The following is a 24,514-nucleotide window of genomic DNA, read 5'->3' on the forward strand; positions in this document are numbered from 1 at the left end:
GAGCCGGCCCCGCCCCGCCCGTAAATCCCGGCGGATCCGCGCCCGCCCTGCTTTGTGCGGTAGGTGCTCATCCCGGGACGTGGCGGGGCCGTTGCTCGGAGGGTTGTGCGGAGCCCCGGACCGGGGGCTGCTCCCGGTACTGTGCGGAGCTTGAGGCGCTGAGGTGGGGCCGGGAACGGGACCTGGGCCCGGGGATTCGGGTCCGGGTCTTGCCCATATCTGCTGGGGATCCCGGGCTGAGTCGCTTCTCCCTCCCTGGGCCGGCTGCGGGTCGCGGGGCCGCAGAGCCGAGGCGGGATTGGGGCTGGGACCGGGATCGGGATTACCGCGGGCAGCTGGAGCCGCCCCGGGACGGGCGCGGACCGAGCCCGGCGCTGCCGCTCCTGCCCCGACTGTGCCGGTGCGGGACGGGGCCCCACCGGGGCTCGGTTCTGCTCGGGCCGCTCATCCGATACCTGCCAGGTGACACCTGATGCTCTCCCTCCTTCCCTCAACTTTCCTTGTGGCTCACACTCTCCAAAGCAAGTCTGGTTTAAACTCTGGTTTAAAAAACCAGTGAAAACTGCTCATTGTTTATTTCCAGGTGTCATGGTCTGAGCCTGGCGAAAAAAACCATTTCCCCTCAAACCACAACACCAGGTCATCAGATATCCTGAGTGGGAAGGCACACACAAGGAGTACCAGGCTGAACCCTTATGTGAAGGGCTCAGCTGGGGATTGAACCCACAACCTGGGCATTTTCAGCACCCTGCTCCAACCAAGCCAATCTCAGGTCACGGCAATGTCCTGCCTGGGAGGGGAATGCCAAGTTCGAGCAGGGCAATTCCTAGGCCAATGCAGCTCTTTCTTTTATGCCAATGCTGCCTTACACACCAGCCCCTGGAATGTCCATAAGGCAGAGCTCCATAGCCAGCACCTGACCATGGAACAACACAGGTGAACAGTTGTGTGACAGCACAAAATCCTTCCAACAACCCTGATTTCCTGCCCTTTCCAGCATTTCCTTGATGGCTGTAAAGGTGCTGATGCCATGTCCCTTTCCAGGGAGAAACGAGCAAGACAAGTCCTGAGGGCTCCCTTGGTCCAAGGCCAAAGTTCTGGAGAGTGTCAGGGCTGGTCCCACCTGCAGAGGGGCGTTTCCTGCAGGTGAGTGCTCACAGCCCAAAATCACGGTGGGGGCCGAGCCCGGGGCTGCTTCTCGGGCCCGGAGCTGCACGGAGCCCTCGGGGACTCCTGCTCCCTGCCAGGAATGTTCCTGGTGCTCCCTCCGTGTGGCCCGGCTGGCTGGGAAGGCGGGGCGGGAGGAGGCTGAGCCCCAGGGAGGGAACCAGCCCCTCTTGTCCTTGGTGCCTGCAGGGAGGAGCTGTGCCTCAGTGTCCTGCCCGTGGCAGGCAGCTGCCAAACACAGCCCGGGGCGGGCACTGGGATGCCCGGGCAGCGCTGGGATGGACACGGATCGAGGGCTGCCCGCGGCTCCTCGGCCAGGGGCTGCTCTGAACAGGCCCCCCGAGATGCTGCAGCCCGGGCAGAGCCCACTGCCATCCCAAAACCACCCCAAGGAACAGCTGCCACGGCCTGGGAGTGCCGGCACGCTGGGGTTGCAGAGGAGCTCGGACAGCAATTCCCGGTGCTCACCTCCTGGAGCTCCCACACACCCACCAGGTCTGTCCCAGCCACCCCAGTCCCTTCCCTTCCAGCCTGGGGACATCCTCCAGCAGCAGCCTTACAGCCAAGGGAATTCCCCTCACAGCAATTCAATCCCAAGCAATGCCCTCGGAGATGCCTTAAAACAGAAGGTCAGAGTTAGATGAATGTTTGGATGAAGTCTGGAGTTTTTCAGGGACCCAGCTGGAGCTGCAGAACTGCTGGGAAGCTTGCACAGGTGGGTCACACTGCAGTGCCCTGAAGGCAGGGATGTGCATCCCTTTCCTCAGGGAAAAGAACTCCCAGAGGCCACTCCCGAGGCTCTGGAATGAGCTCAGCTCCTGCAGGGAGAGATGTCCTCCCCTGGGCACAGGGGCTGCCTCAGCAGGGCCCCTGCCCTCTGCTGCTGTGAAACATCAGCTGGAGCCCGAGCTCAGGGGGTGGAGTCCACTGAATCCCAGGGAACTCTGTCAGGTGGCCCCGGGAACATGTGTAGAATGAACATTTTGAGGTAAAAATGAGGTTATCTGTAGTAGACAGATGGAAAATTTTATGGGGAAACATTTGGCTGGGGGATGAGGGTTATAAGTAGCAAATGCTATTGAATGGCAACCTGTCCTTATCCCATCCTGTTGAGCTTCCTTGGAGCCTCTGCTGGCTCCTGGCGCAGCTGGTATTAGATAGGCAGCTCTCTGTGGGAATATCCACACTGCATGAGGCACTGTGAGGTTATTCCAGTGGGAATTCAGCAGGGAATGAGGGGCTATACTAGCAAAGCTGATACTGAACCCCAGATCTGGGCACCACACAGGGAACAATCTTTGTGCTGCCCTGCCAGCCAAAGCCCTGGGCTGGGAAATTTCAGCAGCCAATTTTTTTTACAAGAAAGCATTCTTTCTGTACTCTGGAGATTACCACAAGATTTACCCTAAAATTTTTCCCTACCTGTCCACTCCCTATTTCCTCATTTCCACCTCAATATTTTCATTTTTCACCCTACAGATACTTTCAGTTTTTACCCCCCAGTAATTTCCCTACCTGTCCTGTCCATAACTGATTTCCTCAGTTTACCCCATCAAGTGCATCCTCTCTGCTACAGATCACCTCAGATTTTACCCCTGAAATGATCCCTACCTCTTCACCACGGGGTACCTCATTTTGACATTGAAATATTCATTTTCTACCATGGAGATCCCCTCAAGTTTTATCCCCAGATTTACCCACCTGTCCACAGCAATTCTCTCAGTTTACCTCAGGATGTTCCTGCTCTCCCCTAGAGATAATCTCACATTTTAGCCCCCAGTTTTCCCTACCTGCCCAGTACTGATTGCCTCCTTTTCACCTCAAAATATCCATTGTTTCCTCTACAGATTAACTCAGATTTTATTACAAAATGTCCATCCCATTTATACTAACTAGATTTTAAAACCAAAACCACACAGGTTATGTCTCATCCCCAAAATGTTCCTTCTGTCCCCTACAAATTATGTCAGATTTTTTTCCCAAAACCCCTTATTGTTCCTACATAACTACCTCAGGGTTTGCCCCCAAATTCTCCCTAATGTTGACTACTGATCATTTCTACCTCAAGATGTTCATTCTCTGCCCTACAGATCTTCCCAAGTTTTACCCCCAAAATTTCCTTGCCTACCTCCAGTGACTGCCTCAGTTTATGTCAGTGTTCACACTCTTCCTTGAGATTTACTCAGGTTTTACCCCCTAAATTTTCCTTATCTGTTCATAACTTATTACCTCATTTTTACCTGAAAATAGTAATTCTCAACTTTAAGATTATTTCAAGTTTTACCCCCTACAATTCCCCTGTCCACTACTGATTCCCTCATTTTTCCTTCAATATATTTATTTTCTATTATGTCACTTCTCTCAAGATTTACCCCCCAAATTCTCCATCTGTCTACTACTGATGACCTCATTTTTACCTCAAAATGTTCATTCTCATCCCTACAGATTATTTAATATTATTTTTGTCCCAAAAAATTTCCCCATCTGCCCACAGCTGATTCCCTCATGTTACCTCAGTATGTTCATGCTCTCCCCTAGAGATTATCTCAGATTTAGCCCCCAGATTTTCCCTACATGCTCAGCACTCATCACCTCATTTTTTCCCTCAGTATTCATTCTCTACTCTTGAGATTTTGTCAAGTTTTGCCTCCAACATTTTCCTTGTCTACTACTGAGTACCTCATTTTTGCTCCAATATATTCATTGTCCCCTACAGATTACATCGAGTTTTACCCCCCAAAATTTTCCTTCCAGTACAATATTGATTAGATCTTTTCTACTCCAAAAATTTGCATTCTCTCCCCTAATCATCACCTCAGCTTTTCCCTCAAAAATGCCACCTTGCTCCCCTTGACATCCCCTCTCATTTTCCTACACAAACAGTTCTTGTGTCCCCTCTCAACTGCCCCAGGTTTTCAGCTAAAAATGTCACCTCTGTTCCCTCTGAGTTACCCCAGGTTTTCCCAGTTAGGAGCTGCAGGGAATTCAGGCAGGGCAAAGGACAGCAGGGAGCAGCTGTACATTCCAAGGCAGAAAGAGAAGATCTACCAGCAAAGAGGAAAGGTTTCAGAAAACATTTCTGCAGTTACTAATTAATAATTCTTTCCCATTCCCCAGTGAGAAGAACATGAACTCACCACCATTAAGGCCTGGCAGTTCCCTGCAGCGAGAGCTCAGTGCACATCCAGGGAGGCAATTCCAGCATCTGAAAGAAAGGAAGGAAGAAAAAGGTGATTTCTTCTCTTTCAAAGTTATTTCCAGTGCTCAGACCCAAACCAACCTTTGCCCTTGATTTTGGCTGGGTGACTCCTGAGCAGTGGGCACAGGTCCTGTCATTCATGCTGATGGAGTGATGCTTTCTGGGGAAATCAGCTGATTTCCAAAGTTCACTGCCTGCCCCATGCCTGATCTGCACAGGACAAACCCTCTTGCATGAAGGGATTTTGCTCCATCTAATCCCATCTGCCCAGGCTGTTCCACGAGGATGTTGCCAGGCTGGGGCAGCACAGGCAGATGCAGCTCTCAGCTCTCTCTGCTCCAAACACAGCTCTGGGCTCTTTGCAAACTCCTCTGCCATGAGGTTTTCTCCAGGAGAACTCAAGGAATGGCTCACAGCAGGGGGAGATTCAGTTATCACACAGGGAAGTAAAGGATAAATATTCCTGTAAGAGCCTTTGGGATCTGCTGGGCTGAAAGGGGAAGGGGACATTCATTCCCTGCAGGGCCAAGGCACAGCAACCTCCAGCACAAAGCACAGGCTGTCAGGTGGGGTCTGAAAGCACCACTTGGACAAACCTCACTGTTATTCTTCCTTCCAGGCACTTCTGCAATCCAGCCCTGAAGCTGAGAAGCCCAAAAGCTCGGGAGTCTGCTCTGGAACAAAAGGATACTCCCAGGGGTGAGGCACACTCCCAGCAAACACTCCCAACACACACAGAGGCACCTCTGGAGCTGTGTGGGGGCTGGGAAGGGCTGCCAGGAGGACACAGCCCCCAGCTGGGGTGGCAGTGGCAGCAGCAAATTGCCACGGTCTGATGGCACAACAGAGGGACAAAGGCCAGCAGTGCCCACGGGAGCTGCAGGTTTAATTCTGCTCCCTGTGCTGCCACATCCCAGCAGGAAATCCCCAGGGGGAACAGAAACTCTCAGGGTGCACAAAATGCAGCATCTGTGACCCTGATCCTGCCTGAGCTCAGCGTGTGGGGCCAACCCCCTAAGGTAAGCACTGCCCTGCCCTAGGTCAGTCCCACACTCTGCCCCAGCTCCCAGCTGCTCCCGGGGCTGCCACCACGTTCCTGGCAAGGTGACAAAGGCCCCTTTGGACAGGGCTCTCTCTGGGTCTCAGGCATTGGGGACTGCAGGGACCAGGGCAAGGACAGCCTGAAACCAGGGCAGATCCCTCTGGGGACAGCTGGGGACTCACCCCACACCACGGGCAGGACCAGGGGCCCTCCAGTGCAGGCAGGAGCCCGTTGGGTTTGGCTGCTCAAACACCAAAGCTTTGGGCAAAGATGGGATGAGTTAAGTGGTTTTTCCTGTCCTGAAGGAGAGGAGAAAATGGAAATTAAGTCAGAGGCTGGAAGTCAAAGGCTCCTGGCTTTCCTACTTCTGTTCTGATGAGGGTTCTATCCATAAAAAATGAAAGGTGACACCAAATAAAAGTGCCCTTTGTCAACATTTTATTCCCTACTATTTTCATACATAAAAAAGATGCCCATTTTTTCTTATCACATTCTCTAATTTTAACAGAACCATTTTCATTCCAGGCCCCACTTGTGAGTTATTAAATCCTTCACCATTGGACTTTGGGCAGAGGAAGAGAAGGATTTGTTCCACACAGGTGTCATCCAACGGGGAACAGCCCCTGTGCCAACCCAGCCTGGGCAGAGCACGCTGCCTCACTCCCCCATTCTGCACCCTGGCTCCACTCCAGCCTGAGTTTTCCCCCATTTTCCATGTCTAGAAAGAGGAAATTGTCCTGGTCAGGGTGTAAGACCTTAAACTGCACATTGATCTGGGGGCTGTGACTGGATTCCAGCAGGGAATTCATGGTTCTACAAATAAAAACTGTTCCAGAGAGCAGCCCTGAAAATTTGGGAGCTGCTGCTTCACCACACGGTGTCAGCACCAGAGAGAAAACACAAAATGTGTATCCAAAAGCAAGGATAAAATGATTCCTCCTGCTTTTAGTGGGACCAGGGACAATTCTGCCCTGGAGTGACAAAGAACTTCTCCCTCAGACCCCCAGAGACCCCTCAAAAAGCCAAAGTGCAGCAGGGAAAGAAGGAAAGGCACCTCTGCCTCACCTGCTGGGAACAGCACAGGTCCTGCTGCTCCTGGGCACTGGGAACGTGTCTGGAGCCAAAAGCACCTTCCCAGGCTGGAGGGGCTTTCCTAAAGCACCTCTGGGAAGCAGAGGGCTATGGAAGAGATGGAGTGGGAATTGACCATAATAATATTATTGGGAAAGAGCAGCAAAGGGAGCAGCAATAATTCCAAGGGAGCAAGGAGGATGCTGAGCTTTAAATGAGGTTTGAGTGAGGCAGCATCTCCTGGGCTCTCTGAAGCACAGCTCCAGGTCTGGGATTCCAGGAGCAGTGCAAACTCCCACTGTCCAGTCCCTGGATTTGCCTCCTGCCAGCACTGGGTACCTTGGCCATGTTTGGCTCAAGTGCTCCAGGGCTGCTGCCTGGAGGGATGGGGAAAATGGGCATTAAACCCCTTCCCACAGGGCTGGCTCCGAGCTCTGGCTGGGGAAAGCTTTGGGCACCTCTGGCATTTCCATGAAAGCAGTTTCCATCAATTTGAAGATACCCTGAATAAACCCAGGGCATATAAATAAACCTTTCTCCATAGGGACAGCCCCAGGGAACACACAATCATTCCTATGCCTGGTCAAACAAACAGCAGCCAGTTTTTGGGGAGAGACTCCAGACCCTTGTCTCCCTCCCTGGCTGTAAAACCCCACCTCTGCTTCTTTAGGTCCCTCCATGTGGTAGATAAAATAAATGTGGACAAAAGTTTGGAATGCAGCTTCCAAGTCAAGTTACCCTGCTAGGAAATGACTCCAGCTCTCTGCTACCTCAGGCTGTTTCAAACACAGCCTGGCCCGAGTAAGAAAACAGAATTAAATCCTTTGTTCCATTGGCCTCATGCCCCAAATTCCAACGGGACAGACAAGTCCCTCTCCTTGGAAGGCAGCATCTCCTACCTGGACCTGGGCCTTCCCTAGCCTTTGGTGGCCGCTGTCTCCATCCTCCCACACCTCCTCATCCTCCTCCTCGCCAGGGCTGGCTTCCTGATCCTGCAGAGCAAACACAGGGACAGTCACCAGCCTGCTGGTGCCCAGCCTGGGCAGCAGGGACGGACTGGTGGCACCCTCTGGATGTCACCCTGTGCCTGGCACCATCCCTGCTCCGCGGCCCATCCCCGTTCCTGCCTTGGCAGCTCCTTTGAACGGGATGTGAAACCACAAACGTCTGCTCTGCTGGGGTTGGGGCAGCAGAGCCTCCCCCGAGGCTGTGGGCAAAGCTCCTGCTCCCACATCCTCTGCCTCCCACAGCCCTGCTGGGGCTGGGCAGAGCAAAGGAAACGCCTCAGCTCCTGCTGGAAATTTCCTCCTGTGCCCATCCACCCAGAGAAATCATGGCTGCTCCATCCCTGGAAGTGTCCAGGGCCAGGCTGGAGGGGGCTTGGAGCACCCTGGGCTGTGGATGGAATGGCAGGGGATGGAATGAGGTGATCCTTAAAGACCCTTCCCACTCAAACCATTTTGGGATTCCATGATCTCTCCATGTATTTATTTTGCACTATTTCCTCTCAAATTTAAATTCTCAAATTTAGTTGGTGTCATGGTTTGAGCTTGGTGAAATGTTAGTGCTTTTATGAGAATACTTATTTTCTTGGTATCTACTGTGAGATGTGATCAGAGACAGAGCAGAGCAGGCTCTAACTTACGATTGAAAGGAAAAAAAACTTTATTAACTTAAAGCTACAGGGAAAAAACACACAGAACACAGGATGAAAACTTTCTAAATTTCTTCCTCCTCCCCCCACCAAATTTCCTAATTCTGTTACTACTCTTTAGATAATTCTCAATTCTTCGAGAAGAGAGGAGTCCCTCTTGCACCACAGACTTCACCCAGGAAACAGTCGAAACTTCTCGTGTTTCCATGTCACGTGTGGCACCGCCCGGAGAACATTTTGCCATCGTGACCTCTTCCTTCCATGTCCAGTGCTCTCACTACTGCACATGGACCAGAGCTGCTTCTAGGGTTTTTCCCTTTAAGGATGCTTTGTCCAGTTCTAAAAAAGAGCACTGTCCCTCTCCTTTTGGGACACTTGTCTCTTCCATATTTCACTCCTTGGGGGTGAGGAGTCTCTTGAACAGAGAGAATAACTTTAAAAATATACCAGGATTTAAAAGAGGAGTGTGAAACATACAAGAATCATTCCTACACCCATCAAACAATTATCAATTAGAAGCCTATTCCCTCATCTCTGTCCTTGCTTTCCTGGAAGACCTTATGATCCCAGAGTCTCTTGGAGAGATGCACTGGGATTACTGGAAGATTTGCTCAGTCAGAGAGCGAGGGGAGTTTACAACACTTGTTCCTCTGCATCTTTATCCTTTAACCAGCTTTCCCCCAGAATGGTGTTGTGGGAGAAGATTGGAATTACTAGAAATGGATCAGGTTCACATTTTTGCCCCACTGTTTCCCAACTACTTTCAAACTTTTGGAATTACCCTCAAATGACACCTAGGAAACAACTGTGGAAACAACAATCAGAGGAACATCTAGAAAAGAGAAAACCACATCCAGCAGCAGCCAAAACAATCGCATTCCTGTTCTTACCTGGTCTCCAAGCACTCCTGAGAGAGCTCCTGACAGCCACTGCCATTCCATGAGGGTCAGGAGGCAGTTTTGAACGTGTCCTTTGACGTGAGATGGGACAACAGAGTCCAGAGAGTTTTCGCCGTCCCTTCCAAGTCACCCCACGAGTCCATGGTATGAGCGGGCCCGGCCCCGCGCGGGGCTCCAGCGGGGGCGCCGGCTCCGGCTCTCTGGGCTTTATTCTCCGGTGCCCCGAGCCCCGCGGCTGCGGGGAAGGAGGGAGAGAGACGGAGGATGGGGGGAGGAGGGGATAAGGGTGGGTGAGGGAGCGGGAAGATGGACAGAACAGGGGTAGAGGAGCAAGAGAGGGAAGTCGGGTTGGGGAGTGGGGTAGGGAGAGTCGGGGATATGCAGGGGAGCAGGGAGAGTGCAGAGGGCTGGCGAAGGGGGAGAGGAAGGGCGGGGTGGGAGGGAGAAAGGAACTGGAGGGGTAGGAAAGCAGAGATAGCGGGGGGGAGGGGGGGAGAAGGAGGAGGATAAGGGCAGGAGAAAAAGGGGGGAAAAGGAGAGGGGTACAGGACGTGGGGGGGGTGCCTCACCCGGGCCCCGCCGGGACAGCCCAGCCTGGCCGCAGCCTCCCCGGGCTCTGAGGGAGCAAATAGCGCTGGAGGCGATTTCCAGGGATTAAATCACCTCGGCCCCGCCCCGCGCACCTGAGCTGGACCCGCCCGGTACCGCCCGGTACCGCCCCAGAGCCCCGGGACCATGGGGTTGATGGGCGTTTGTTTCTGCATCGCATGGGCAAGAAACTCATGTGGGACCTAGAAGGGATGGATACACGGCCTTGTATCTCCCTAAGAAATCTGTTACTTTTACACCTGAACAGTTAGGATACTTATAGTACTATAAAACCCATAACACCTTCATAAAGATGTATAAATCCAAGCAGAACACAAGTACAATATAGTGTCTTACATGTTTCAGCTATTCCATTAAGGCTTATCATACAAGTGTTTATCTCAGCTTATACAAATCAAGGGGAAACCCGACATTCCCATCTCTGTCCTTCATTGCAGCAACCTCTCTGTGCAAAAAGGAATACAATTTCTGTCCCAGTACTACTACTGGGTCATTTCTGCAGCCTCAGTTGTTATAGCTCAAAATTTGTTCCTTGGAATTTGATGGTGAACTGCTGTTATTGTTGATCGGATAAAATATGTATTTATAAAAAGGAAAGGCCATAATTTGCTTAAAACCTGTTTGATGGAGTTGATCCTGTTTCTTTAAAATTCCATTTACTGCTTATGTCAGCTTTATTTTCATGAGGACTCAGCAACCAACTTATGAAAAAATATATTGCACAAACTGGAATAAAATCTAACTTACTTTATTTTTTGAAGGAAAAGAAATCCCTTTTGGAGCTAAGGCTGCTCAATATTTAAGGGGAATCAAGTTAAAACAGGTCTTTTATCTCTGACTGTTTGTCATTTGGAAGTTTATAGATGCTAGATTATTCTGCTATCCTGCATACAAAGAGAAGGGTCTCCAGTTCTCTTCCATCCCTTCAAAACTAAACCAACAAGTGTCCTCCCCACTCTGGTAAGCCATGTGCCAGAAGCATTTTTCTCTCAGAAGCAAAAAAAAGGCAAAAGGATGCATTTGCTGTCAGTTATGCCAATGACACTTGATGAAATCCATAAGGTTATACAGTTCTAAATGGAGACAGAACTTGAGCAGAAATTAATTTTCAGACACCTGGGAATTTTCAGTCTGTTTAAGTTACTTCCTGCAGGTAAAATGTCTGTATTTACTTGATTTTTCCAATTCCCTGCATGCAGCTGCTGGTTTCAATTCAGCTTTAGAGTTTCCCCTGGCAGCTGAGAGGCTTCTTTTCCTCCTAGAGGCTAAAATGAAAGTGAAACAGGCGCATGCCAGGTCTGTGTTACATCAGGAGAGGGTGCTCGAAGCTGGCAAGCCGGGAGGATCCTCTCCCTTGGCATCTCTGCCGCTCCCAGCTGTAAAACCTCAAATCCACACTTACACAGCCACACTGAAATTGCTCTTTCTCCCCATGCAGATTTGCTGACCAGCTTTTTATAGCTTTGCATCACAAGTAATAAAAAGTATCATTCTAAGCTGGTACAGAAATAAAAACAGAGCTTGACTGGGGATGGGGTGAAAGAGATTTCTTATATCTACCTGAAGAGTTAAACTTCCAAAAGCACTTGAATATCTTTGGAGTGTAAGGATGAGACCTTCAAGGTATGTAGATATTTATTCGCCATCAAAAAACACTTAAGCTGATCCAATTTTCTAAAAACATTGCTATCAGTACATTTTTCTTTCTTATGCAGATGTTTCTAAATGAACATGATTGCTGTACAAGGATGCAAAAACTCTGTCACCCTTCCCAGCCTCAGCAGACAAACCAGCCCATACAGATGGAGTTCAAGCTCACATGGACTTGAACTTAAAAGGTTAAATTTTCTTCTTGTTTCTTACACAGTTTTCTTAATTTCTTTCCAAAAAGACAGGAGTCAAGAACACAGGATCTGGAGGCTTTAACAGGCAACGGCTGGAAGCAGCTGAGCTCTGCCTGCTGCCACGATTCATTATTGTTTTGTGCTTCTCCTTACAACAACCACCACTTCCACAGACACAAAATTTACCAAACATCATGTCCTTTGAAATTAAACACCCATAACCCTGAAAACCACCAAATTGCATGGCTGTATGCACTGATGAGCCCTGGGAGAAAACAAAGACTGCTTTGATGGGACCAGTCCCATTCCAAGAGCATGGGAAGCACACTGGTGAGGGGAAGGAAAGCACCAAGAGCTGAACACAGACTGCTGTCATAGGGAGCTCATAAATCAGTGTGCCAGCAGAAATCCAGAGTACACAGCATCAGAGGGAATGCAGACAGACAGCAGAGCACTGACAGGAATGGACCACACACAGCACAGCCACCAAGGAAACGGAGCTGGAGTGCTTCTCCCCACATCAGCAACCCTCCCATGAGCAGCATCAGCACGGGGGGCAGGCTCCACCCTCAGCCTTGCTGGTGGCCAGAGGTGTTGGGTTAGCAGCGAGCAGCTGCCTGAGTGTTCTCATAATCCTGTGGAAAATGCTTCCTGGAGATTTCCCAAAGCTGCTGGAGGGATTCTTTATATGGCAAACACTGGCTGCACTCCCCACCCTCCATTACCACACAGTAATTCCTGGGCAAACAGCTTTGCTGCAGGAAGTAGGAAAGCTTCCCAGGTCCTGGACTTGATCTGCAGCACAAACACAGCTTCTGAAGTCCAGGAGGCCAGGGCAGTGTTCCTCAGAGACAGGAGAGCAGGAGTGAGCCCAGAAACACTGGGACAGGGACATATATGGCCCAAGAGGATAAAGGCCTCCCTGGGAATCACACACGCTCTGATGTTCCTGCAGATCCCAGCAGTCACTCTTTTCTTTCTCCAGGAGCAGCATAAATCTTGTTCTGATTATCAGAAGATGCAAATGCACACAGCCATGCTCTCAGCTGGTGGAAACCAGCCCAGCTTTTGGCTGCCAGCTGGGGAAGAGATTGTTTGATGGGAGATGCAAACCTAGACGAGAGCATCAAATATTTCCTTCCCTCTGCTAGCTGGAAACAGAGTGCTGACTTGGTACTTGAAGACAATATCTCAGGAGCTCTTTGGCTGACAGATAACAGATAGACAGCTAAAGTGCTGCACAATTAGTGGGTTTATGACATAGAAAATTGATGACAAAGTCCTTCATGTGATCAGTCCATGTTTACCAGTGACAAGGGAAACAGCGGGTCCTGAGCGTGGAACCTCCTGGCTGGCAAGACAAGGGCCTGGTGACACATTCCAAATGTTTGTGCTGGGAGAACAGAGCAGAGACAAGCCCTGAAGTCAGCTCCTGCATAGTCACAGGAGCACCTGCAGGCGCAGAGGGACTTGCTGACACCCTGCTGTACCACCCTAAAGGGAAGAGCCAAACAACACTGGACTGTGCAACTTGACTGCTCCTGTGAGCTGGGCTCGCTGTGGCCAGGCCGGGTCAGCTGCAGCTCTGCTGAACCTGCAGCCAGTTTAGGAAAGGCAATGCCAAGGGACCCAAGGGGAGCAGGCAGGAAGGTGGAAAGATGAATCGCTTCACCCTGAAAATCCTAAGTGATATTCCAAGGTCTTACTAAAGGGTTAAATTAGCTGTAAGCTCTTCTGGCCTTATTTGCTACATTCAGACAAGCAGGACAGATAACCTCATCCTTCTGCATTCCAGTTTTCCCCCCGAGCAGAAAGACGGGCTTCGTGTCAGCAAAGAAACTGAAATTGTCCCATTTTTGGGGGTATGTACCCAATTTCCTTTACATCTCAGTGTCATCTGTCCCTGCACCTGTGTGAGACATGTTGACTGTCACCTCTGCTGCTGGGGGTGATGAGTTTTCTGAGGAAAAGGACACTCCCAGCCCTCGGTGGTGACCATTTGTGTCAGAACCTTCTTCCTCCTCCTCATTCTTCCACACATCTTGGTCACTGTCACCATCATCATTATCATCATCTGCTGCATTGTTCTCAATCACTTCAACCCTCTCTCCAGCCTCAGGGTCCACATCAGTCTTAAACCACACAGCTTTGTAGCCATCATCTGCCACTTGCCTGTCTGTTTTGAGGATTGACTTCACTTCTTTCTCCTGTCCAGCCTCTTCTTCCTTTTCTTCCTCTTCCTCTTCCTGGTCAAAGATGACAGTGGAAGCTATGGAGCCCTTTGGGAGACTCTCTATTTCCTCTGCTCTGGAGAAGTGTGAGGCAAGTGCTGGCTGCTCTGGCACAGGAGTCTCTGACTGGACACTGCTGGTTTCTGATGTCTCATGCTGCCTGGTGCTCACACCTGGCTGTTCATCTTCCTGGTAATATTTGTTCTGGTGACCCCCAGAGGTTTCCTTGGAAAGCTACAGGAGGAGAGACACATTGTGACTGTAGTGACAGGAAAAGAAATGGGGGGCAGGAGGGAAGGGCTGACTGCAGTGACTGAGCTCCCCTGCTCAAGAAAGTTTGGCTTGGCTTGCAGTTAGACCTATTTGAAACCAGGGAAAGCTGCAAATCCCTGGAAGAGACATTTTTTATTGGCTCTGTTTCTGGAGTTTTCTCAGATAGGCGGGCTCGTTCTCCAGGAGGGCTGAGCACCAGCACCACACATGTGGTGGTTTGTACCCAGCCCATTCTGCAGTGGGATTTCCCTCACTCAGGGTAAAGGACTTTTGTTACCCACCTGAGCTATGTGCTCTGCACTCAGGTCTAGGCTCCTGGCAGGCCCAGACTATGGCACAGACCAGCATCTGGTCAGACAAACTACACCCTAAACTTGCAGTGACCAACCTGCCAGGGACCTGAGAGGTTCAAAATTAAATAGCTCAGGGGCAGACAAGTGTCTGAGCCCAGGCTCTGGGATCAGATATGAAGGGACTCTCCTCTCCTTTGACTATGGAGGATGAACTGTGGTTTATACCTCTGACGAGGGTTTTTCAGAGACCGCCCCTGATGTGTGCCACTTTTATCCTAGATTTTGTGCTCCATGGAGCTGTGGTGCTCTCTTTACTATGTCTGCTCATCATCCACCACACAGCTCCAGCCTCAGGGGCAGAAGGAACAGCAGCAAACACCACCAAAGTGGTGCTGCCTCTGCAGATTTTGTCTTGAGAGTGATTCACCACCTTCACACAAATGTGTGGTACTTGGGCAGCCCATCCATTCTTCAAAGCTTCCTCAGATCCCACTTTCTAACTCTTAAAAGTTCAGGTACAAACAAGGCACTTACGTTTTTCTTCACCAGGTATTTGAAAGGTTTTCTGTACCATCTACTGGATTTCCATACCAGCACTCCAAGGAAGACTAAGGCAATTAACAGCAGTGCTGCTAATGTGCCCCCTAGGATAGCCATGTCCTGAGCAGAGTACATCTTGTCAGAGGGGGTAACAGCTGTGAGGAAAACAAACCAGTGTTACAAAGCCTAAAACTGGCAGGCAGCATTTTCCAACAAAACCCTTCACTGAGGGAGAAGCTCCAATCAATTTTTGAAAGGCAAGGAAGCATCCTGTGCTTCAAAATATGACAGTCAAATATCTGATACCACAGAAAATATTTTTTTGCTGTCCTAAAAGCTGAGGGCTTCTTTTTTAATTACACAGAATATTGTCATTTCAAATAAATTCAATGAAGTAGAAATAGCAGCCATTTACAGGACAGTGACTTTTACCCTGTGATTTAACTAAGTTAATAAATACCTGACTGCATCAGGTAAGCTGATGCTACATGAAGTAAAGTAATTTAGTTCTTTGACTTTCCCACTTCACCCTTTTACACCAGAACACAAAAATGAGGTTTGATTGTATGTCTGTGTGTGAAAATGCAAAGCCTCCTTTCATCTGGAACATCCTCTCCAATTCAGATGAGCACATCAAAATAAGGAAAAAAAAAAAAAAAAAAGCAGAATAGGAAGGAGGAAAAGCATTAGAAAGTCCCCAGGACAAGAAAACCTTTCTTGCCCTTTTGCAGCTGTAGCAATATTGCCCAGTCTGCTCAGGAGCAGCTTCTGCTTCCAGCCACTGGTCAGTGTCAGATGTTTGTACAGAGATTGACGCCAGAGTGGAAAGACAGTATCATTCTCAGCTTTGCTTGCTGGTGGTGGCAGTGGGATTCTTTAAATTTTCCAGTTTCATTTTGTAGTGTAAATGACTCTCATTAATGATTAATGAAACAAGGTTTTGTTCCCCTGCTGACCAGTTTATTATAATGGAATTGGAGTATTCCCTCTGCGTTTGATTCTGCCCTCAGTTTATCATTAACGCCTTGGCAAGGATTAAGGACTTCAGGGAATTTTTGCTGCTTAATCCTGTCTCCTGGGGAGCTGCAGCCCATAGAGAGTCCCAGAGCTGTGTAATTCTGCATATTCAACAGCACCATTGCTTAGTGTGGCTTAAGCAGCAAGGGCAAAATTTCAAAGTTGCTCAGAAGTGTTGGCGCATGCTTGGAGCATTTGTAACTCCGTGAGCTCACACATGACTAGTTTTATGCTGGGCTGTGCCTTTAAATGGGGATTCAGTGGTTTTTCGCTGTGAAGTGGCACTCCCTTTAGGGAATCCAAACTTACATTAACCCACTTGTTTTTCCCACCCCACAATGGTGGTGATCAGAAGGTGAAGTGATAGAACTTCACTCACACATCATTGTGAAGGATCCAGTGGAGTCTGGGCATTGTCTGCCTATCCTGAGATAAAAATTCATTGATATTGGTTCAGCTTAACTCAGAGCATAAGAAGTTTCATGAACTTCAATCCTAATTTATTTATAAGACCAATGTAAGAGTCATTTCTCAGCAGTATGGAAGTGTGAGCTGTTTTCACATTGACAAGGTTAATCAGTAGCCAGAGGGTTATGTATGAAGCCTCATGTCTCTCTTATTACTCATGGGCTGTTTCTCCTGTAAGACCATAAAATTCTGGTGTAAAAAAATGAGCCTTGGCTCATGGGCAAGCCTGGCTTTGGGGTGTGCCAGCTGCCCTCTGCTCTGCCTCAGACAGGCAAGAACATTGCAGTTTTCTCTGTGTGTGGCTAAAAAGGAGCAATGATGTACCAAGGTCTCCTTTGCCATGAAAAGACATCCTGGGTTATTTCCCAGCATGAACCAACCCCAGTTTTAGCTTTGGAACAACAAGAAAAGACACTCCAATACACAGCGCCACTAAAGTCTCAGGAAGCTTTTCAAGGCACGTGGTGACTATGCTGTGAGAATGTTGTTGGGGTGTTTTCTCTCTTAAAGCCACCACAGGACCATCCTGTAGGGCTGGCCTCAGTCCTGGCCCACAGACTTCAGCAGGTGACCCATCATGGCAAATTTGCCACAGAAATAGAAAAGACTCCCCAGAGTCAAAAACAGAGGCCCCCCCAGCCTACCTGTGGCAACAATGACCTCCACCACAATTATGGTGCTTGCCTCCTGCAGGCTCAACACATCTTTTCCAACAGCCTATGGGAACATGGGAAAGAGATGGCTTAGGGACTTCCAGATCTCCAGCTCACTCTCAAGGTCTGTGGGGGGCCCTTGTACCTTGTCCCTGTTGTCACCACAGCTGTTCACTGTGGCTGGACAGCCTGGTCACAGGGCAACAAAAGCTCTGAAGATTCTCTGCCCTGGGAGTGGATCAACTGAAGCATGTCCCTGCTCTGAGGTTCTGAGGCAGTGTGGGGCTGGAGCAGCAGGTTCTGAGGCAGTGTGGGGCAGGAGCAGCAGGTGCTGGCACCTCTCTGTGCCTGCCTGTGAAGCTCCAGTAGTGCTGTGGCCAGGCTGGTTCAGACAGCTCCACAGGACATGGCACAGTGCCAGGCAAGCCTTAGGCAGGCATGTGGACAAGGGGAACATCCAGCTTCTTAGAAGTCTAAAGTTATTGACTGCTTCTTTGACCCAAGCAAAAAGATAATTTGGATTCCTCCTTTCCACACCCCTGACAAAACACCCAAGAAAGGTGCCCTACCTGGATGGTCACAGTTCCTGGGGACTCCAGCACCTTGTTGGTCAGGATGAGCCCATCCCTGGTTGCGATGAAATCGGTGCTGTTTTTGAGATAGTACTCGATGTTGGGGTTGACTTTCTGAAAGGCCAGAGAGAGAGTGGGTGGTCAAACCACACTGTGTTTCACATGCATCTTCCCAACAACCCCTTGGCAGGATCTGTCCAAAACACCTGAGGTACGAGCAGGTGTGGAGAGTAACAAATAAACCTGGGCTGAGCAGGTGAGAAAGGCTGAACTCAACTGCATTCACCCTATTGCTCAGAGGCCAAGAACATATCACAAAAACATTAAAGAAATAAAAATCCCAAGTCTTAATCCAGTTTGTGCTGGCAATTTTAGTACTTGCCCAAGCAGAACACACCTATGCAAGTGATGTGTGTGGGACTGGCTTTGGAAGAGGGGAGTACAGCAGCTTCTCCCCATGACATCACATCATAAGTGGTTCTGGTATCTGAAGGGAATATAACATGGAACACTAGAGGACAACATGTGTTTGCCTGTCCACTCCTCCCCTCCCCCATGTTTCCTGATCCTGCTTTAAGCCTGAAGCAGTGAGACAGAACACAGAGCACTTCTAGTTTCTTACATCAGGGAAATCCTCATCCATTGCTGTTATCACCAGGGGGGTGGAAGGATCTCCAGCTTGGTAGACGAAGCTTCTCTGGGGCAGCCCAACAAACACCTCCCCGTTGTAGACCCCCTTCTCAAAGTAGGGTGGAAAGTTGCTTTTATTGATGACCTTGATCTCTACAGTGGCTACAGAGTATTTCCTTACATTGCTGACCTGGGTGGCCTGGAGAGAAAGAGAGAGAAATGCTAGACTTCTGCCCCTGATGAGACATGAAAGGACAGGCTCGATCTGAATCCTTCATCAACTCAGCAGAATGTGCCCAGCGTGAATTTCCTTTGCTGTCACCACCCACACCTGAGGGGAAACTCTCAACTGCTGCAGGAGCTTTGCTTGTGGGTTGGTGCAGGACATAGGTCAAACACTGGGCCCTTCAAAAGAAAGGGAGTAACCAAGTTATTTTTGAGGTCACTGACTCCTGTCACAGCCAGGCTGCTGCTTCCTGGAAATCCAGCTGTGCTGGGTGGGTGACTGTAATGTCATCACTTACCATAACTTGCAACAGAAAGGAGTCTGGGGAAGTCACTATTTTGTTCATGGTTAGATTCCCTGTGTCTGCGTCCACTGAGAACACTTCGTTTGTATTCCCTAGAGAAAATGCAAAGACCATTCAACCATCAGATTCCTTCATAAAGTGACCTGGAGCTCACAGAGTCATTCTTCCACATCTTAGTAAGAATACCCTGAAGGAATTTTCCTTGGGTAAATACCATTTACCCAAGTTAAAATGCTGTTTTCCTTGCCTGCCTGGCTGCTCCATAGACTGGGAGCGATGGCCAGGCATGCAGAGGGACACATTAGATAAGTGTGAACCCAACTAAATGAGGCAGTAAAACAAAGCTTTGCATTTCCAGTACCTAGGCCCACAGATTGTTAGTCTAAAGTATGATAAATGCCCAGAGCCTCTGGTGCAATTTGAGGACTGAAAATCTCCATCCAGTTCCCAGTCTGCTCTGGGAATGCTTATTTCTCTCTGCTGGTTACAAAGGGAATCTAGACACAAACCCTGTATTTATGAACAGGTAGAAATCAGATTCCTACATCTGTGTGGGAATCACAAAAGTACCTATGTTGGATACATGTTGTAAGATAAGCAGAATTTTTAGTTCTCTTCATCACCCTGAGACACTGTGGGTTCTCTGTTGACAAGGATCTGAGTCACTGACTGTGGGGAGGGAGGCCACACTCCATCCAAATGCCAGTGGAATTAATACACTTTAATACATTAATAATGGTTCTTTAATACATTTGGTATCAGGAGGATATTCACAACTGTGTTGCCATGAGGCATAATAGGTAAGGGGAGAGGAACTTCACTTGACCAATATGACCTTTGCCTTGATTCTTTTGGAATCAAGACTAAAACAGGGCAGATGAGAAAGTGACAACGTGCTGGGGAATAAAAACATAATTCTGGGCAATGAATAGAAATTAGGCTGATAATGTGGGAATTTTAGGTACAGCTCAAAGGCTGCATGAAAGTAGCATGACCAAATTGACAAAATCACAGCTAAAAGCTTAAACATAAAACATGTCTCATCTCACAAAAAACCAAAATCTTTTTGAAACTGATTTCATTGAGATTGGTTTGTGGGACTGAAATTCTTTTTTTTCTTCCTCTCTGTACAGTCTGTTTCTTCTACTTAATCAACAGTGTTCTGTGGCTCGGGTTATATTTCTGTGGCAGAAACAGAGGGGCAAATCCCAGGTCCTCCCTCTTGGCAGGTACCACAGGAGACATGAGCAATGTTCCTTGTGGAAGGTGACAAGGTCTACTCACCCCCAACAATCCTGTACACGATCCTGTCGCTGATGGTGTAGTCAGGGTCAACAGCATAGATGGGTCCTGGCTCCAGGAGGAGTGGGTCCGTCTGCAACAGCAAGGCAAACAATCACATTCCACAAGGACCAGATCAGCAACTGGAGCTCACCCAGCCCACAGCAGATTCCATGGCTCTGCCTGGACAGAATGGGATTTATTGCTGGGAGGTGTCTGTGACAGGGTGGAGGTGTCTGTGACAGGGCGGAGGTGAGACAGCCTTGAGCTGGTGTTCCAGCTCTTGCCTCTCCTGTGATGTGCTGCAGGAGCAGAGACAAGCAGTGCTCCTTGGGGTGGGGAATGATGAAGGCTCCCTGTTCTGCTGAATCACCTGCATCATACTGGAGACCAGCACAAGTTCATGGAAATGGTTCAGTGCTTCCCAGTGGGAACAGCCCCAGGGGCACTGTATGAGCCCTCCTGCTCACCGGCATCTCGGAGATGTTGACCCTGCCGGAGTAGGGGCTGCTGATGCAGACGCTGGTGTCGTTGTGGAGCTGGGTGCAGGGCAGGAACCAGGGTGCCCGGGTGTCACTCTGCTTGATGGTGATGGTTATTGTTGCAGTGGTTGTGTTGGTGGTCACAGGCCTGTCCTGCCCCCAAGGCAAAGCACACTCGTGAGACACAAGTTTCACTGCCACAACAAGGGCCCATCTGCCAAAAGCAGTGGACTGGGGCCCTTTTGCCATTGTCACTCCATTCTGTTTAATTAGAAATTTATGTGAGAGTAGCTAAACCAGTAGTTTATCTTGTTCTGCTGACAAAAGAGGGCTGACTGCAAGTCTGTCACTGAAATTATGGAGAGGGAAAGGCTGCTCTAAATGCCCCCTCCCTCCCCTCAGGCCCCACCCTCCCTGCTGTTATCCCAGAGATGTCCCATCCAGACTCATCCTTCAGATAAGAGGGACCATGCAAATGAGGCATTCTGTTCTTCCCAAACCACTTACCCTCGCATACAAGAGCAACGTTGTTGAATTAAATTTGTCATAGTCCAATGCTGTTTTTAAATAAATTTCCGGGTTATTAACTCCTCTTATGGCAAAATAACCGTCTGTGTTCTGGCAAGAGAAAAGGAAAAATCCTATAGCAGACTCAATTACAGACACATTCCAAATCCTCCTCATTGCTGTCTTTGTCATCCCAACTGGACCTTTAATCCTGGGGACCTGAATGAGGGGCACTGTGGGAGTGTCTGATCTACTTTATTTTTGTACTGTACACTGGAGTTGCCTGGCTTGTCAGAAAGGTTCGTTCTTGTGAATTTCCTCTCACAGAACACCTGCTTTGACTGCCCACCTGCTCAGCAGGTTCTGGATTAAATCTATCACCTCATTTATTTCCTATATTTAGCAAGTTGCCAACAATCCTGATTTGAGTCCCTAATAGCCAACAATCTCACTTCCGTGCACAAAAAAGGTCAAAGATGGCTCAGCCTTTGAGAGCGGGCAGGATCACCTGCCTTAGCCTAATACAGCTGGACTGAAAGAAACTGTAAAGCTGAGTTGAAGTATCATGTGTTGCATTTTACTCTATAACCTTCTGCACTTGCTTTGGTTCTCCTTTAATCTTATGCCTCTGAATTTCTAAATCCCTCTGGATTTACACCAATGTGAATGCAAAGTCCGATCCCAGAGCTGAAAAACTGGTGGTTTCTGTTCACAGAAACTTAAATTCCCTGGGGATATAGAGATAACAGAGGCACTGTCTGCTCTCTCCACAACACTTTTCAAGAATGCAAACATGCATTTGGTTTTTCTCTTGAACTTCCTTTTGATTTTAGTTTACAGCCAGCCCTTGCACTCTAGGCTGGCATTGGTTTAACTGTGTGCACAATGAATTTCCTGTGCTGCTGTTAGCAGCTATGGCAAGGACTGCTTTCCCCATCAGACTCAGTGCAATTCTGAGCTCCCTGAGGTACAAAGGTCTCCTGATATGTTCACAGATCATGCCAACAAGTCTTCCCTGAGTCATTACGGCTCTGAACGTTCTAGATGAAATTTTAATCTGTAGAGTGCATTAAAAGTGTGAGCCATCAGAGAATTCAATACCTGCAGCACTGATTTGTTCTGCTAACCAAATCAATGTTTGGGTTTTGTAAAAGTTGAGTGAGCTAAATGCAGTGACCTTCTCCTCAAAGCTGGGGCTCTTCTGAATCCAGCTTCTTCAGAGCTACTGTTTGTCCCCAGAGTTGCTCACCTGCACTGTGGTAGTGAGTTCATAGTAGATGGTGTCCAGGTCAGCATCAGTAGCAGTTACTTCTTCACGGGCTACAATGACTGTGTCCACTTCTGTATCCTGAAAAAACACATTGTTGTAGCTGTTATCTGTGTGAAATGGATTGAAGTCCTCTCCCTGCTGACCCTTCCTCAGTCCCACAGCTCTCAGTGAGCAGTGCCCTCTTCCCTTCCCAAAACCCCTTACCTCTGGGACTTGCCTGGTGATGTTTGGCTGTGGAAACACGGGGGAGTTATCATTCTCATTCAGAATGGTGACTAGGATTTGCAAGGAATCGCTCTGCAGAATGGGCAAATCAAAGACAAAAACAGACTGTTGGGGCTGATCCTGCTTTGCAGAGTGACCAGAGGGGATGGTGTAAGGATGGGGGCCAAATGGGGCTGGGGTTTGCAGCCAGCCCACGTCCTGGGCAGGATTGTGAGCGTGCTGCCACCTCCTCCCCACTGGCAGAGCCTTGGTGCTCTCTGTGGCTCTGAGAACAGTGTGTCTGTCCACAAAGAGAAGGACATCTGGCCATCCCAGTGTGAGGATTAGGAAGAGCAGAGGGAAGCAGGTGCTTCCTGCAGTGCCTTGTCCCAGGGCTCAGCCGTGGGAGAGCACTTACCTGGCCACCAGGGTCCTTGCAAGTCAGGAACAGCAGCAGCACGGGATCTTCCTGCAGGAAAAACAAACCCCCTCACTGTATAAAGAGCTCAAGAGTACAACCTCTGGCTAAAGCAGATGAGTCAAATTTGTGCTTTGCTGAATCAGAAATGCTGCTGGGCTTTATCTTATTTTCAGGTTTATCTAACTTTTCCTTTCTTTCCTTAATGCTGGGATCTTGTCTACGATGATATCAAAGCAGCCTCATCTTCCAGGCGCTGTCCCTTCAATTCCTGTAAGATGCTGGCAGAGCTAATCTGCCATTCTCTCTCATCTCAGGTGAATTCAAACAGATTTCTTTTAAAATTGAATAATTCAGAAACATTCTATGCAGCAAGTACCATGGCACCTGTGGGATGTTAACTCAGGTTGTTGCTCTTCACTCAAGTAAAAGTGGGTTTTTATATTGAAAGGGAACTTAAGGATGCCTGTGGCTGTATGCAGAGCACCTAAGTGAACACAACGACCTTTTATACTGCCTTTCTGCTTCACACAAGATGACAGAATTCAGAATGATTTGGGTTGGAAAGGACCTTAAAGATCATCTCATTCCAACCCCCTGCCATGGGCAGGGTCACCTTTAACTATCTCAGGCTGCTCCAAGCCCCATCCAGCCTGGCCTTGGACACTTCCAGGGATGGAACAGCCACAGCTTCTCTGGGAAACCTGTGCCAGGTTCTCAGCACCCTTACAGGGAAGAATTTCTTCCCAGTATTCCATCTAACCCTGCCCTTCCCTTTGGCAGTTTGAAGTCAGTCCCCTTTATCCTGTCATTCTAGGCCCTTTTAAATGGTCTCTCCATCTTTTTTGTAGGCTCCCAAATTCACACAACTGACATAACTTGTTTCCTCTAAAAACAGGTTAAGAATCCCTGGAAGCCCAAGACTCCAGATTGAAACTCATTGCATCCCAGCATTGTCCATCCCATCCTTACAGCCTGCCAGCTAAAGGCTTACCTCATAGTCCACACACTTTGTCAGCTGCAGCTCGGAGCCCTCAATGCTGAAGAATTGGCCATCGGGGTAATTGGGATCAATTGTTAGGGTGAAACCTGGCTGCACGTGGATGGTAGTCACCACATAAGGACACTTATTTTCAGGAACGCTTGGGTTGCTGTTACTGACAGAACATCCTGGAAAAAACACACAAATAAGATGCAAAACTGCCCGAGGATTTGCATTGTGAAGGAGCTGGGTGAGAGCTGTGGTCACAAGCTGTGGAACAAAGGGGTCTTGGAGCGTAGCAACTTCCCACCTGAAACAGGGCCACCCCCTCCCATGGGAGACATTCCTCAAAGACACGGACCTTGTGAAAAAGCTTACCTAGTTCCTGTGACGAAATCTGTGCCAAGAGGGGCAGCAGGAAGAGTGCAGACATGAGAAGCCAGTGAGGAATAGCCATGGTGAGCTGCTAGTTGTTGAAAAATCCCTTTTTCCAACTAAGCTGATCTCCCTGTTCTGCCCTGTGCCCTTGTTTGCGTTTACCACTTTATGGCACCAAGAAACACCAGCTGGCTGTGGATTGCTGTGGTTCAACCTTTGCCTCTTTGCCCCATTGGATGACTTATTGAAGGATTTATCAGTCATGGAACACGATGACACATAAATCCTTGCTGCTTCTTT

At 48.9% G+C, this 24,514-nt stretch overlaps 2 protein-coding genes and 1 long non-coding RNA gene across 19 annotated transcripts; 1 reads left to right on the forward strand and 2 right to left on the reverse strand.

The window, feature by feature from the left end:
• Positions 1-543: 543 nt before the first annotated feature.
• LOC132328684 (uncharacterized) lies at positions 544-9,426 on the reverse strand. Its single transcript, XR_009486845.1, has 5 exons — positions 9,024-9,426; positions 7,379-7,471; positions 5,591-5,707; positions 4,305-4,372; positions 544-1,350 (listed from the first exon to the last, which is right to left on the reverse strand). It is a non-coding gene; the product is annotated as an uncharacterized LOC132328684 (long non-coding RNA).
• LOC132328682 (uncharacterized) lies at positions 782-6,249 on the forward strand. 17 transcript variants are annotated; one of them, XR_009486844.1, is made up of 7 exons: positions 791-936; positions 1,045-1,146; positions 1,357-1,662; positions 1,751-1,882; positions 4,285-5,065; positions 5,287-5,385; positions 5,934-6,249. XR_009486844.1 is itself a non-coding variant. In XM_059848710.1 (5 exons), exons 1-5 carry the CDS (start codon positions 782-784, stop codon positions 5,006-5,008), a joined length of 699 nt encoding a protein of 232 aa, XP_059704693.1. In that variant the 3' UTR covers positions 5,009-5,844. The 17 variants fall into 17 exon arrangements, 1 of the variants encoding a protein (XP_059704693.1); XR_009486840.1 differs by lacking the exon at positions 5,934-6,249 and adding an exon at positions 5,494-5,844 and having other exon boundaries at positions 5,284-5,385; XR_009486842.1 differs by lacking the exon at positions 5,934-6,249 and adding an exon at positions 5,494-5,844.
• A 2,129-nt stretch (positions 9,427-11,555) lies between the features above and the next one.
• On the reverse strand, positions 11,556-24,293 carry CDHR5 (cadherin related family member 5). Its single transcript, XM_059848711.1, has 14 exons — positions 24,215-24,293; positions 23,849-24,024; positions 22,855-22,905; positions 22,437-22,529; positions 22,212-22,310; positions 20,963-21,073; positions 20,444-20,608; positions 19,977-20,067; positions 18,687-18,784; positions 18,155-18,361; positions 17,530-17,646; positions 16,952-17,024; positions 14,817-14,977; positions 11,556-13,950 (listed from the first exon to the last, which is right to left on the reverse strand). The coding sequence occupies exons 1-14, from the start codon at positions 24,291-24,293 to the stop codon at positions 13,366-13,368; spliced, it is 2,106 nt and encodes a 701-aa protein (XP_059704694.1). The 3' UTR covers positions 11,556-13,365.
• Positions 24,294-24,514: the final 221 nt, after the last annotated feature.

Source organism: Haemorhous mexicanus, chromosome 6, assembly GCF_027477595.1.
Source record: "Haemorhous mexicanus isolate bHaeMex1 chromosome 6, bHaeMex1.pri, whole genome shotgun sequence".
Taxonomy (NCBI): Eukaryota; Metazoa; Chordata; class Aves; order Passeriformes; family Fringillidae; genus Haemorhous; species Haemorhous mexicanus.